Here is a 13153-nt window from a genome sequence, read left to right as displayed (position 1 = left end):
TTTGAAGTCTGAGATTTGTAAATTATCTGGTAAACAAACTCAGGCTGGAAAGCCACTGCCGCAGAGACATACTAGGAATGGCAGATGGATTACTGTAGGATCTGGTAGACTTGGAGTTGTGGATAAAAAAAGCATATTGCACAGTCTGTTGCTCTACATAATTCATTTTCTGCACTTTCAGAGTGTAGTGGTGTCCTGGAGAGAGGCACTGAGGCTAGTGGTGTTGTGCAGAGAGGCACTGAGGCTAGTGGTGTTGTGCAGAGAGGCACTGAGGCTAGTGGTGTTGTGCAGAGAGGCGCTGAGGCTAGTGGTGTTGTGCAGAGAGGCGCTGAGGCTAGTGGTGTTGTGCAGAGAGGCGCTGAGGCTAGTGGTGTTGTGCAGAGAGGCACTGAGGCTAGTGGTGTTGTGAAGAGAGGCCTTAAGGCTAGTGGTGTTGTGAAGAGAGGCCTTAAGGCTAGTGGTGTTGTGAAGAGAGGCCTTAAGGCTAGTGGTGTTGTGAAGAGAGGCCTTAAGGCTAGTGGTGTTGTGAAGAGAGGCCTTAAGGCTAGTGGTGTTGTGCAGAGAGGCCTTAAGGCTAGTGGTGTTGTGCAGAGAGGCCTTAAGGCTAGTGGTGTTGTGCAGAGAGGCACTGAGGCTAGTGGTGTTGTGGAGAGAGGCACTGAGGCTAGTGGTGTTGTGCAGAGAGGCACTGAGGCTAGTGGTGTTGTGGAGAGAGGCACTGAGGCTAGTGGTGTTGTGGAGAGAGGCACTGAGGCTAGTGGTGTTGTGGAGAGAGGCACTGAGGCTAGTGGTGTTGTGCAGAGAGGCACTGAGGCTAGTGGTGTTGTGGAGAGAGGCACTGAGGCTAGTGGTGTTGTGGAGAGAGGCACTGAGGCTAGTGGTGTTGTGGAGAGAGGCACTGAGGCTAGTGGTGTTGTGGAGAGAGGCACTGAGGCTAGTGGTGTTGTGGAGAGGCACTGAGGCTAGTGGTGTTGTGGAGAGAGGCACTGAGGCTAGTGGTGTTGTGCAGAGAGGCACTGAGGCTAGTGGTGTTGTGCAGAGAGGCACTGAGGCTAGTGGTGTTGTGCAGAGAGGCACTGAGGCTAGTGGTGTTGTGCAGAGAGGCACTGAGGCTAGTGGTGTTGTGCAGAGAGGCACTGAGGCTAGTGGTGTTGTGCAGAGAGGCACTGAGGCTAGTGGTGTTGTGCAGAGAGGCACTGAGGCTAGTGGTGTTGTGCAGAGAGGCACTGAGGCTAGTGGTGTTGTGCAGAGAGGCACTGAGGCTAGTGGTGTTGTGCAGAGAGGCACTGAGGCTAGTGGTGTTGTGGAGAGAGGCACTGAGGCTAGTGGTGTTGTGGAGAGAGGCACTGAGGCTAGTGGTGTTGTGCAGAGAGGCACTGAGGCTAGTGGTGTTGTGCAGAGAGGCACTGAGGCTAGTGGTGTTGTGCAGAGAGGCACTGAGGCTAGTGGTGTTGTGCAGAGAGGCACTGAGGCTAGTGGTGTTGTGGAGAGAGGCACTGAGGCTAGTGGTGTTGTGGAGAGAGGCACTGAGGCTAGTGGTGTTGTGGAGAGAGGCACTGAGGCTAGTGGTGTTGTGGAGAGAGGCACTGAGGCTATTGGTGTTGTGGAGAGAGGCACTGAGGCTATTGGTGTTGTGGAGAGAGGCACTGAGGCTAGTGGTGTTGTGGAGAGAGGCACTGAGGCTAGTGGTGTTGTGGAGAGAGGCACTGAGGCTAGTGGTGTTGTGGAGAGAGGCACTGAGGCTAGTGGTGTTGTGGAGAGAGGCACTGAGGCTAGTGGTGTTGTGGAGAGAGGCACTGAGGCTAGTGGTGTTGTGGAGATAGGCACTGAGGCTAGTGGTGTTTGGAGAGAGGCACTGAGGCTAGTGGTGTTTGGAGAGAGGCACTGAGGCTAGTGGTGTTGTGCAGAGAGGCACTGAGGCTAGTGGTGTTGTGCAGAGAGGCACTGAGGCTAGTGGTGTTGTGCAGAGAGGCACTGAGGCTAGTGGTGTTGTGGAGAGAGGCACTGAGGCTAATGGTGTTGTGAAGAGAGGCCTTAAGGCTAGTGGTGTTGTGAAGAGAGGCCTTAAGACTAGTGGTGTTGTGGAGAGAGGCACTGAGGCTAGTGGTGTTGTGCAGAGAGGCACTTAGGCTAGTGGTGCTGTGGAGAGAGGCACTGAGGCTAGTTGTGTTGTGGAGAGAGGCACTGAGGCTAGTGGTGTTGTGAAGAGAGGCCTTAAGGCTAGTGGTGTTGTGAAGAGAGGCCTTAAGACTAGTGGTGTTGTGGAGAGAGGCACTGAGGCTAGTGGTGTTGTGCAGAGAGGCACTTAGGCTAGTGGTGTTGTGGAGAGAGGCACTGAGGCTAGTTGTGTTGTGGAGAGAGGCACTGAGGCTAGTGGTGTTGTGAAGAGAGGCACTGAGGCTAGTGGTGTTGTGAAGAGAGGCCTTAAGGCTAGTGGTGTTGTGAAGAGAGGCCTTAAGGCTAGTGGTGTTGTGGAGAGAGGCACTGAGGCTAGTGGTGTTGTGAAGAGAGGCCTTAAGGCTAGTGGTGTTGTGGAGAGAGGCACTGAGGCTAGTGGTGTTGTGCAGAGAGGCACTGAGGCTAGTGGTGTTGTGGAGAGAGGCACTGAGGCTAGTGGTGTTGTGAAGAGAGGCCTTAAGGCTAGTGGTGTTGCGAAGAGAGGCCTTAAGGCTAGTGGTGTTGCGAAGAGAGGCCTTAAGGCTAGTGGTGTTGCGAAGAGAGGCCTTAAGGCTAGTGGTGTTGCGAAGAGAGGCCTTAAGGCTAGTGGTGTTGTGGAGAGAGGCACTGAGGCTAGTTGTGTTGTGGAGAGAGGCACTGAGGCTAGTGGTGTTGTGCAGAGAGGCACTGAGGCTAGTGGTGTTGTGCAGAGAGGCACTGAGGCTAGTGGTGTTGTGGAGAGAGGCACTGAGGCTAGTGGTGTTGTGCAGAGAGGCACTGAGGCTAGTGGTGTTGTGCAGAGAGGCACTGAGGCTAGTGGTGTTGTGCAGAGAGGCACTGAGGCTAGTGGTGTTGTGCAGAGAGGCACTGAGGCTAGTGGTGTTGTGCAGAGAGGCACTGAGGCTAGTGGTGTTGTGCAGAGAGGCACTGAGGCTAGTGGTGTTGTGCAGAGAGGCACTGAGGCTAGTGGTGTTGTGCAGAGAGGCACTGAGGCTAGTGGTGTTGTGCAGAGAGGCACTGAGGCTAGTGGTGTTGTGGAGAGAGGCACTGAGGCTAGTGGTGTTGTGGAGAGAGGCACTGAGGCTAGTGGTGTTGTGGAGAGAGGCACTGAGGCTAGTGGTGTTGTGAAGAGAGGCCTTAAGGCTAGTGGTGTTGTGGAGAGAGGCACTGAGGCTAGTGGTGTTGTGCAGAGAGGCACTGAGGCTAGTGGTGTTGTGCAGAGAGGCACTGAGGCTAGTGGTGTTGTGGAGAGAGGCACTGAGGCTAGTGGTGTTGTGGAGAGAGGCACTGAGGCTAGTGGTGTTGTGGAGAGAGGCCTTAAGGCTAGTGGTGTTGTGGAGAGAGGCACTGAGGCTAGTGGTGTTGTGCAGAGAGGCACTGAGGCTAGTGGTGTTGTGCAGAGAGGCACTGAGGCTAGTGGTGTTGTGCAGAGAGGCACTGAGGCTAGTGGTGTTGTGCAGAGAGGCACTGAGGCTAGTGGTGTTGTGCAGAGAGGCACTGAGGCTAGTGGTGTTGTGCAGAGAGGCACTGAGGCTAGTGGTGTTGTGCAGAGAGGCACTGAGGCTAGTGGTGTTGTGCAGAGAGGCACTGAGGCTAGTGGTGTTGTGCAGAGAGGCACTGAGGCTAGTGGTGTTGTGCAGAGAGGCACTGAGGCTAGTGGTGTTGTGCAGAGAGGCACTGAGGCTAGTGGTGTTGTGCAGAGAGGCAAGGCCGCCATCAGGGGGTGACAACCATGACGGTTGTCACGGGCCCGGCGGCCCTGGGGGGCCCGGACTGCTCTGGCAGTCCTGGGCCCCACTTTCCCTCTCTGCACACATAGATAGCGAATATCGCTATCTATGTGTGCAGCCCCGGGCCCCCGGCTCCCTGTTACCGCAGAGGGGGCCCAGGCAGCACACTTCCTGTTCTCCTCTTCTCCTCTCTGCTAATAACTCTCGCGAGCGGCAGTCCTGGGCCCCACTTTCCCTCTCTGCACACATAGATAGCGAATATCGCTATCTATGTGTGCAGCCCCGGGCCCCCGGCTCCCTGTTACCGCAGAGGGGGCCCAGGCAGCACACTTCCTGTTCTCCTCTTCTCCTCTCTGCTAATAACTCTCGCGAGACCCGGTTGCCATGGCAACACTCCGCGGGTCTCGCAAGAGTTATTGGAACAGAGGAGAGAAGAGGCTGTGTGCTGCCTGGGCCCCCTCTGCGGTAACAGGGAAGCCAGGGGGCCCCCACCGGACCACCAGGGATCATAGAATCTCCCCCCCCACCCTGGACACAGGTAAGCAGGGAGGGGGGAGCAACAGTTTTTTTTTTGTTTTTTTTTATTATTATGTTAAAAAGCCCCTTCCTCCCCCTCCCCCTCCCCCAGATTGCACATTTACACACACACACACACACTACATACACTGACACAACATACACTGACACAACACATACAATACATACACTGACACAACACACACTGACACAACACACACTGACACAACACACACTGACACAACACACACTGACACAACACACACTGACACAACACACACTGACACAACACACACTGACACAACACACACTGACACAACACACACTGACACAACACACACTGACACAACATACACTGACACAATACACACACACTACATACACTGACACAACACACACACACTACATACACTGACACAACACACACACACTACATACACTGACACAACACACACTGACACAACACACACTGACACAACATACACTGACACAACACACACACTACATACACTGACACAACACACACACTACATACACTGACACAACATACACTGACACAACACACACACACTACACACACTGACACAACACACACTGACACAACACACACTGACACTACACACACTGACACAACATACACTGACACAATACACACTGTCACAACACACACTGTCACAACATACACTGACACAACACACACTACATACACTGTCACAACACACACTGTCACAACATACACTGACACAACACACACTACATACACTGACACAACACACACTGACACAACACACACACACTACACACACTACATACACTGACACAACATACACTGACACAACATACACTGACACAACATACACTGACACAACACACACTGACACAACACACACTGACACAACACACACTGACACAACACACACTGACACAACACACACTGACACAACACACACTGACACAACACACACTGACACAACACACACTGACACAACACACACTGACACAACACACACTGACACAACACACACTGACACAACACACACTGACACAACACACACTGACACAACACACACTGACACAACACACACTGACACAACACACACTGACACAACACACACTGACACAACACACACTACATACACAACACACACTACATACACAACACAACACACACTGACACAACACACACTGACACAACACACACTGACACAACACACACTGACACAACACACACACACACTACACACACACACACTGACACAACACACACTGACACAACACACACACTACATACACTGACACAACATATACACACACTACATACACACTGACACAACACACACTGACACAACATACACTGACACAACACACACACTGCATACACTGACACAATATACACTGACACAACACACACACTGCATACACTGACACAATATACACTGACACAACACACACACTGCATACACTGACACAACATACACTGACATAACACACACACACACTAACATAACACACACACACACTAACACAACAAACACACTGCATACACTGACACAACACACACACACACTACATACACTGACACAACACACACACTGCATACACTGACACAACACACACTGCATACACTGACACAACACACACTGCATACACTGACACAACACACACTGCATACACTGACACAACACACACTGCATACACTAACACAACACACACTCTGCATACACTAACACAACACACACTCTGCATACACTAACACAACACACACTGCATACACTAACACAACACACACTCTGCATACACTGACACAACACACACACTGCATACACTAACACAACACACACTCTGCATACACTAACACAACACACACTCTGCATACACTAACACAACACACACTGCATACACTAACACAACACACACTCTGCATACACTGACACAACACACACACTGCATACACTAATACAATACACACACTGCATTCACTAATACAACATGCACTCTGCATACACTACACACTAACACACTCACCACATCCACTATACTGACACACACTCTGCATTCGCTACACATTAACACACTCTGCATTCACTACACTAACACACACTCTGCATTCACTACACACTAACACACTCTCTGCATTCACTACACTAACACACACTCTGCATCCGCTACACACTAACACACACTCTGCATTCACTAAACTATGCACACACTCTGCATTCACTATACTAACACACACTCTGCATTCACTACACTAACATACACTCTGCATCAACTGTACACACAGCATCCACTACACAAACATCCTGTATTCACAGTACACGCACTACATCCACCACAAATTGAAACACTCTGCATTCACTATACACAGACACTGTGTCTAATACACACACTACATCCACTACAGACACTGCATCCACTAAACACATTTCATCTAGTACATACAAACACTACATCCACTACACAAACACACACTACATCACTGTACACACACTACATCCACTACTCAAACACTCTCTGCATTCACTACACATTAACACTCTGCATTCACTACACTAACACACACTCTGCTTCCGCTACACACTAACACATCCTCTGCATTCACTACACATTAACACACTGCATTCACTACACTAACACACACTCTGCATCCGCTACACACTAACACATTCTCTGCATTCACTACACATTAACACACTCTCTGCATTCACTACACATTAACACACTCTCTGCATTCACTACACATTAACACACTCTCTGCATTCACTACACATTAACACACTCTCTGCATTCACTACACATTAACACACTCTCTGCATTCACTACACATTAACACACTCTCTGCATTCACTACACATTAACACACTCTCTGCATTCACTACACATTAACACACTCTCTGCATTCACTACACATTAACACACTCTCTGCATTCACTACACATTAACACACTCTCTGCATTCACTACACATTAACACTCTCTGCATTCACTACACATTAACACACTCTCTGCATTCAATACACATTTACACACTCTCTGCATTCACTACACATTTACACACACTGCATTCACTACACATTTACACACACTCTGCATTCACTGCACTAACACACACACACACACTACATTCATTACACTGACACACTCTGCATTCATTACACACTAACACACACTCTGTATTCACTAAACTATGCACACACTCTGGATTCACTATACTGACACACACTCTGCATTAACTGTACACACAGCATCCACTACACAAACATCCTGTATTCACAGTACACACACTACATCCACCACAAATTGAAACACTCTGCATTCACTATACACAGACACTGCGTCTAATACACACACTACATCCACTACAGACACTGCATCCACTAAACACATTTCATCTAGTACATACAAACACTACATCCACTACACAAACACACACTACATCACTGTACACACACTACATCCACTACTCAAACACACTCTGCGTTCACTATACACACTGCATCTGCTACACAAACACACACTCTGCATTCACTGCACAAACAGTATCTAATACACACAAACACTACATCCATTACACACATTCTAATTCACTTCCACTATACACACCACATTCAGTCCTGCATCATGGTCAGCGGACTAGGTAGGGCGTGGGCGGGCCCGAGAGGGGGGGGCCCAGACCTTGTGCTTTGTCAGGGGCCCCAAAATTTCTGATGGCAGCCCTGCAGAGAGGCACTGAGGCTAGTGGTGTTGTGCAGAGAGGCACTGAGGCTAGTGGTGTTGTGCAGAGAGGCACTGAGGCTAGTGGTGTTGTGCAGAGAGGCACTGAGGCTAGTGGTGTTGTGCAGAGAGGCACTGAGGCTAGTGGTGTTGTGCAGAGAGGCACTGAGGCTAGTGGTGTTGTGCAGAGAGGCACTGAGGCTAGTGGTGTTGTTGCAGAGAGGCACTGAGTCTAGTGGTGTTGTGCAGAGAGGCTTGAAGACTATGGTGAGGCCTAATAGAAAGCAGTTGTTGTTGGGGGATTCCATCATAAGAGGTGTGGAGATGGACAATGGTGGTCTTGTGAGGTGTCTTCCCGGAGCTACTGCTCACAGAGACAGGAGACGTATCTGTAATATTGTTAAGCAAGCAAAGCAGGAAGGGGAATTGGATGTACTTGTCCATTTAGGGACAAATGACTTGGCTTGCAATGAGGTTTCAGAGGTTAAGGAAGTTTTTAGTGTTTTTGCCAATGATATACGGCAGGTTGCTTCCACACTGTCATTCTCTGTAGTTCTGCCTGTGCATAACACTCAGAACGACAGGCGGATGCGTATTAGGGACTTTAACTTGTGGCTTGGTGAATGGTGTCGGAGCAAGGATTTGGCTTTATTGCTCATGGTAGCTCTGTTTGGAATGGAAATAAACTGTACAAAAAAGATGGTTTGCATCTTTCTCAAAAGGGAACAAATGTTCTCAGTGAGCAGTTCAGAGGTTTTGCTAGGATGTTTTTAAACTAGGAGGGGGGGGCAAAAGGGTGATAAAACATCAATCCAATTGTCCCTCAAAACAAGGACAGAAGGTGCCTGTAGCAAGTGTGTTAAAAAATGATAAGCTTAGAGTCATGTCTACAAATGCTCGCAGTTTAGGGAATAAGATCCATGAACTTGTGGCAATAATGGCAACTGATAGTGTAGATTTAGTCGCTGTTACTGAGACATGGTATAATGAGAAAAATGACTGGGACATAGCAATACCAGGGTACTCTTTATATAGAAAAGACAGGGAAGGCAAGAAAGGGGGAGGGGTGGCCCTGTATGTAAAGGATAGCATAAAATCTAGCCTAATAAAGGTTAGTGAGGTGAACATAGAGTCCGTTTGGGTTACGTTAGAATTTGGTAATCACACAGTGACTCGTGTAGGTGTGATTTATAGGCCCCCAGGACAAATTGAAGAGTTAGATAATCTACTAGTTAAAGAAATAGCTAAAATGACAATGAAGGGGGAAGTTATCATCATGGGTGACTTTAATCTTCCTGATGTGAATTGGAAAACAAAAATAGCTACTTGTGCCAGGAGCACACATATTCTAAACTCCATACTGGGATTGTCTCTAAAACAAGTCGTTGAGGAGCCAACTCGTAAAGAGGCCATACTAGATTTAGTGTTAACAAATTGAGATTTGGTATCAGATATTACTGTAGGTGAAAGTTTAGGATCCAGTGATCATCAGTCAGTGTGGTTTAATATAAGAACAGTGACTGAGTCACACCACACAAAAACAAAAGTTTTATACTTTAGAAAAACAGACTTTTCTAAAATTAGAATATGTGTAAAGGAGTCATTATCAGACTGGAGCAATTTAAATGGAGTCCAAAAGAAATGGGATTATTTAAAAGTTGCACTACTGAAGGCAACAGAAAATTGCATTAGGCTTGTCAGTAAAAGCAAAAAATTCAAGAAACCACTGTGGTACTCCGCAGATGTGGCCAAAATAGTAAAAAACAAAAAGTTAGCATTTAGTAATTATAAAAAAACCCAGAGTGAGGAAGACAGAATGACCTATAAGATTAGGCAGAAAGAGGCTAAGCAAGTTATAAGAGCTTCCAAATCACACACAGAAGAGAAAATAGCACAGTCAGTAAAAAAGGGGGACAAAACTTTTTTTAGATACATAAATGAGAAAAGAAAAGTAAAACAAGGATTAGTTAGATTAAAAACAAAAGAAGGAAGGTATGTAGATGAGGATAAAGGTCTAGCTGACTGCCTCAATGAATATTTTTGTTCGGTATTTACAGATGAAAATGAAGGAAAGGGGGACCTCAGTTAAGAAAAAGGATAAATGAGTCATGAGTTTACAGAGGAAGAGGTTCTATTTCAACTGTCAAAAGTAAAGACAAATAAGTCAATGGGACCTGATGAAATACACCCAAAGCTATTAAAAGAGCTTAGTGGTGTACTAGCAAAACCATTAACAGATTTATTTAACCAATCATTGATAACAGGAGTAGTCCCAGAAGATTGGAAGTTAGCGAATGTTGTGCCCATTCACAAGAAAGGTAATGGGGAGGAGTCGGGCAACTATAGGCCAGTAAGCCTTACTTCAGTAGTGGGGAAAGTGATGGAAACCATGTTAAAGGATAGGATTGTTGAACATCTAAAAACACATGGATTTCAAGATCAGAGACAACATGGGGTTACTTCAGGGAGATCATGCCAAACTAATCTTATTGATTTTTTTGATTGGGTAACTAAAATTATAGATCAGGGTGGTATTTGATAGTCCTAACCTCAACATCCGAGGAAAGGGATTTAGGGGTGATTATTTCTGATGACTTAAAGGTAGGCAGACAATGTAATAGAGCAGCAGGAAATGCTAGCAGAATGCTTGGTTGTATAGGGAGAGGTATTAGCAGTAGAAAGAGGGAAGTGCTCATGCCATTGTACAGAACACTGGTGAGACCTCACTTGGAGTACTGTACACAGTACTGGAGACCCTATCTTCAGAAGGATATTGATACCTTAGAGAGAGTTCAAAGAAGGGCTACTAAACTGGTTCATGGATTGCAGGATAACACTTACCAGGAAAGGTTAAAGGATCTTAACATGTATAGCTTGGAGGAAAGACGAGACAGGGGGGATATGATAGAAACATTTAAATACATAAAGGGAATCAACACAGTAAAGGAGGAGACTATATTTAAAAGAAGAAAAACTACCACAACAAGAGGACATAGTCTTAAATTAGAGGGACAAAGGTTTAAAAATAATATCAGGAAGTATTACTTTACTGAGAGGGTAGTGGATGCATGGAATAGCCTTCCAGCTGAAGTGGTAGAGGTTAACACAGTAAAGGGGTTTAATCATGCGTGGAATAGGCATAAGGCTATCCTAACTATAAGATAAGGCCAGGGACTAATGAAAGTATTTAGAAAACTGGGCAGACTAGATGGGCCGAATGGTTCTTATCTGCCGTCACATTCTATGTTTCACTCCTATCTGGTGGCACTTTAGATTACACGCGCAGTGCCCCAAATTTGAAGTAGGAGGACCAACCAAGCATCTTTTTCCATCTCCTGGTTCCTAAAATCGATGCCATATACACGTCCCCTCATAGGGGACGTAACAGGGATTAAACTGATAAGAATAGTACTACTTAACACACCTTATAATAACGCAGAGAGAGGCAATGCAGAGAGAGGAGTCTGAAGAAGAGGAGTCAGAGGAGGAAGGTGGCTTTGAGGAGGTGGAAGACCAAACACAGCAGGCGTCCCAGGGGGCTTGTTGTCACCTTTCGGGGACCCTTGGTGTTGTACGTGGCTGGGTGGAGGAAGAGACCTTCAATGACATCAGTGAGGACAAGGAACGTGACATGGCTAGCTTGGTATCCAACCTTGTGCAAATGGGGAGTTTGCGGTTGTGCAAATGGACTGTTTGCGGTGCGTTAAACGGGGAGTTTGGTATGTCACTGTGAAGCGGGCGTAACCCTTACACTACCTGATCGATACAACATCATACCTGATGTTTTAAAGCACGTTATTCCAAACAATTTAGGAATGTTAGGTGATTTATGCCCTTTATGGATTAAAACCAGACTCTGCATCAACTATGGAATTTTCCATGGGAGTTTTGCCATGGATCCCCCTCCGGCATGCCACAGTCCAGGTGTTAGTCCCCTTGAAACAACTTTTCCATCACTATTGTGGCCAGAAAGAGTCCCTGTGGGTTTTAAAATTCGCCTGCCTATTGAAGTCTATGGCGGTTCGCCCGTTCGCGAACATTTGCGGAAGTTCGCGTTCGCCGTTTGCGAACGGAAAATTTTATGTTCGCGACATCACTAATGCTTACACATGTGTCAGCATTGACTTTACTTTTGCTGCTTTATGGTTATTTTCTCCCTTTTTAGTATGTATTTCACTCCAAATATTATAATGCACAAATGCTGTAATGTAGCTTAACTTTGACTTATACTGGGGCACTAAGTATACTTGCATTAATTTCCTTACATTAGCTGGTAATAATTGCAACGGCCATGCCTTCATAAAATAATCTCATCTATTCTTTGTCCTTGCAGATCTTATGAAGGCACCTTATATAAGAGAGGCGCCTTTATGAAGCCCTGGAAGCCTCGTTGGTTTGTGTTGGATAAGACAAAACACCAGGTGATTAATTCTTTCTGGTTGATACTCTGTTGCAGAGTATGCCCATGGCTTTTTGTCTGCATTAGACTAGCCCCATTTCCCTTATGACAACTTTTGTGATTTCCTAACTGTACCATAGCTTATGTCAAAGCACTGTCACACTTGCCAACTATCTAGTTTTGCTCACCACTTCATTACTCATAATTATTGCTACTTTAGACCACTTTAATTAGTTGAGATAAGCATCACATGAATCATGATGAGACTTTACTGCTTTGTACGTCTTTTTTTTTTTTTTTTTTTTTTAAGTGTTCTGTCTTTAGCTCTTGTCTTGCTCATGGCGTATTCTCTTTACATGGCGTATTCTCTCTTGTCTTTCAATTAGTTACGATACTATGAGAGTCGCACAGATACTGAATGTAAAGGAGAGATTGACTTGGCCGAAGTGGAGGCCATAACTCCAGGAACTCAGACTCTGGGTGCTCCTAAAACTGTGGATGAAAGAGCATTTTTTGATGTGAGTATTTTATGCTGTTTACTACATTGTTACTGGAAGGAATTTGTTATACCACTAGTATCTCCATTTCTCTTTACAATTTTTTTCTAGTGTCTCCTTTTCTCTTAATAATTTTTTTTT

The 13153-nt window shown here is 46.4% G+C and overlaps 1 protein-coding gene across 4 annotated transcripts in view; it reads left to right on the top strand.

Annotated features, from left to right (window-relative positions):
* SBF1 (SET binding factor 1) overlaps positions 1-13153 on the top strand; it is a 136822-nt gene that overhangs the window by 121766 nt on the left and 1903 nt on the right. For all 4 annotated transcript variants that reach the window (XM_063448367.1, XM_063448365.1, XM_063448366.1 and 1 more), the window contains 2 exons: positions 12450-12537; positions 12902-13033. In XM_063448367.1, coding sequence (XP_063304437.1) covers positions 12450-12537; positions 12902-13033 — 220 coding nt within the window. The remainder of the gene's footprint in view (positions 1-12449; positions 12538-12901; positions 13034-13153) is intronic.

This window comes from Pelobates fuscus, chromosome 3 (assembly GCF_036172605.1).
Source record: "Pelobates fuscus isolate aPelFus1 chromosome 3, aPelFus1.pri, whole genome shotgun sequence".
In the NCBI taxonomy this organism is placed as follows: Eukaryota; Metazoa; Chordata; class Amphibia; order Anura; family Pelobatidae; genus Pelobates; species Pelobates fuscus.
Note: the sequence above shows the minus strand (reverse complement) of the source record. Positions and strands in the feature narration are given on the sequence as shown.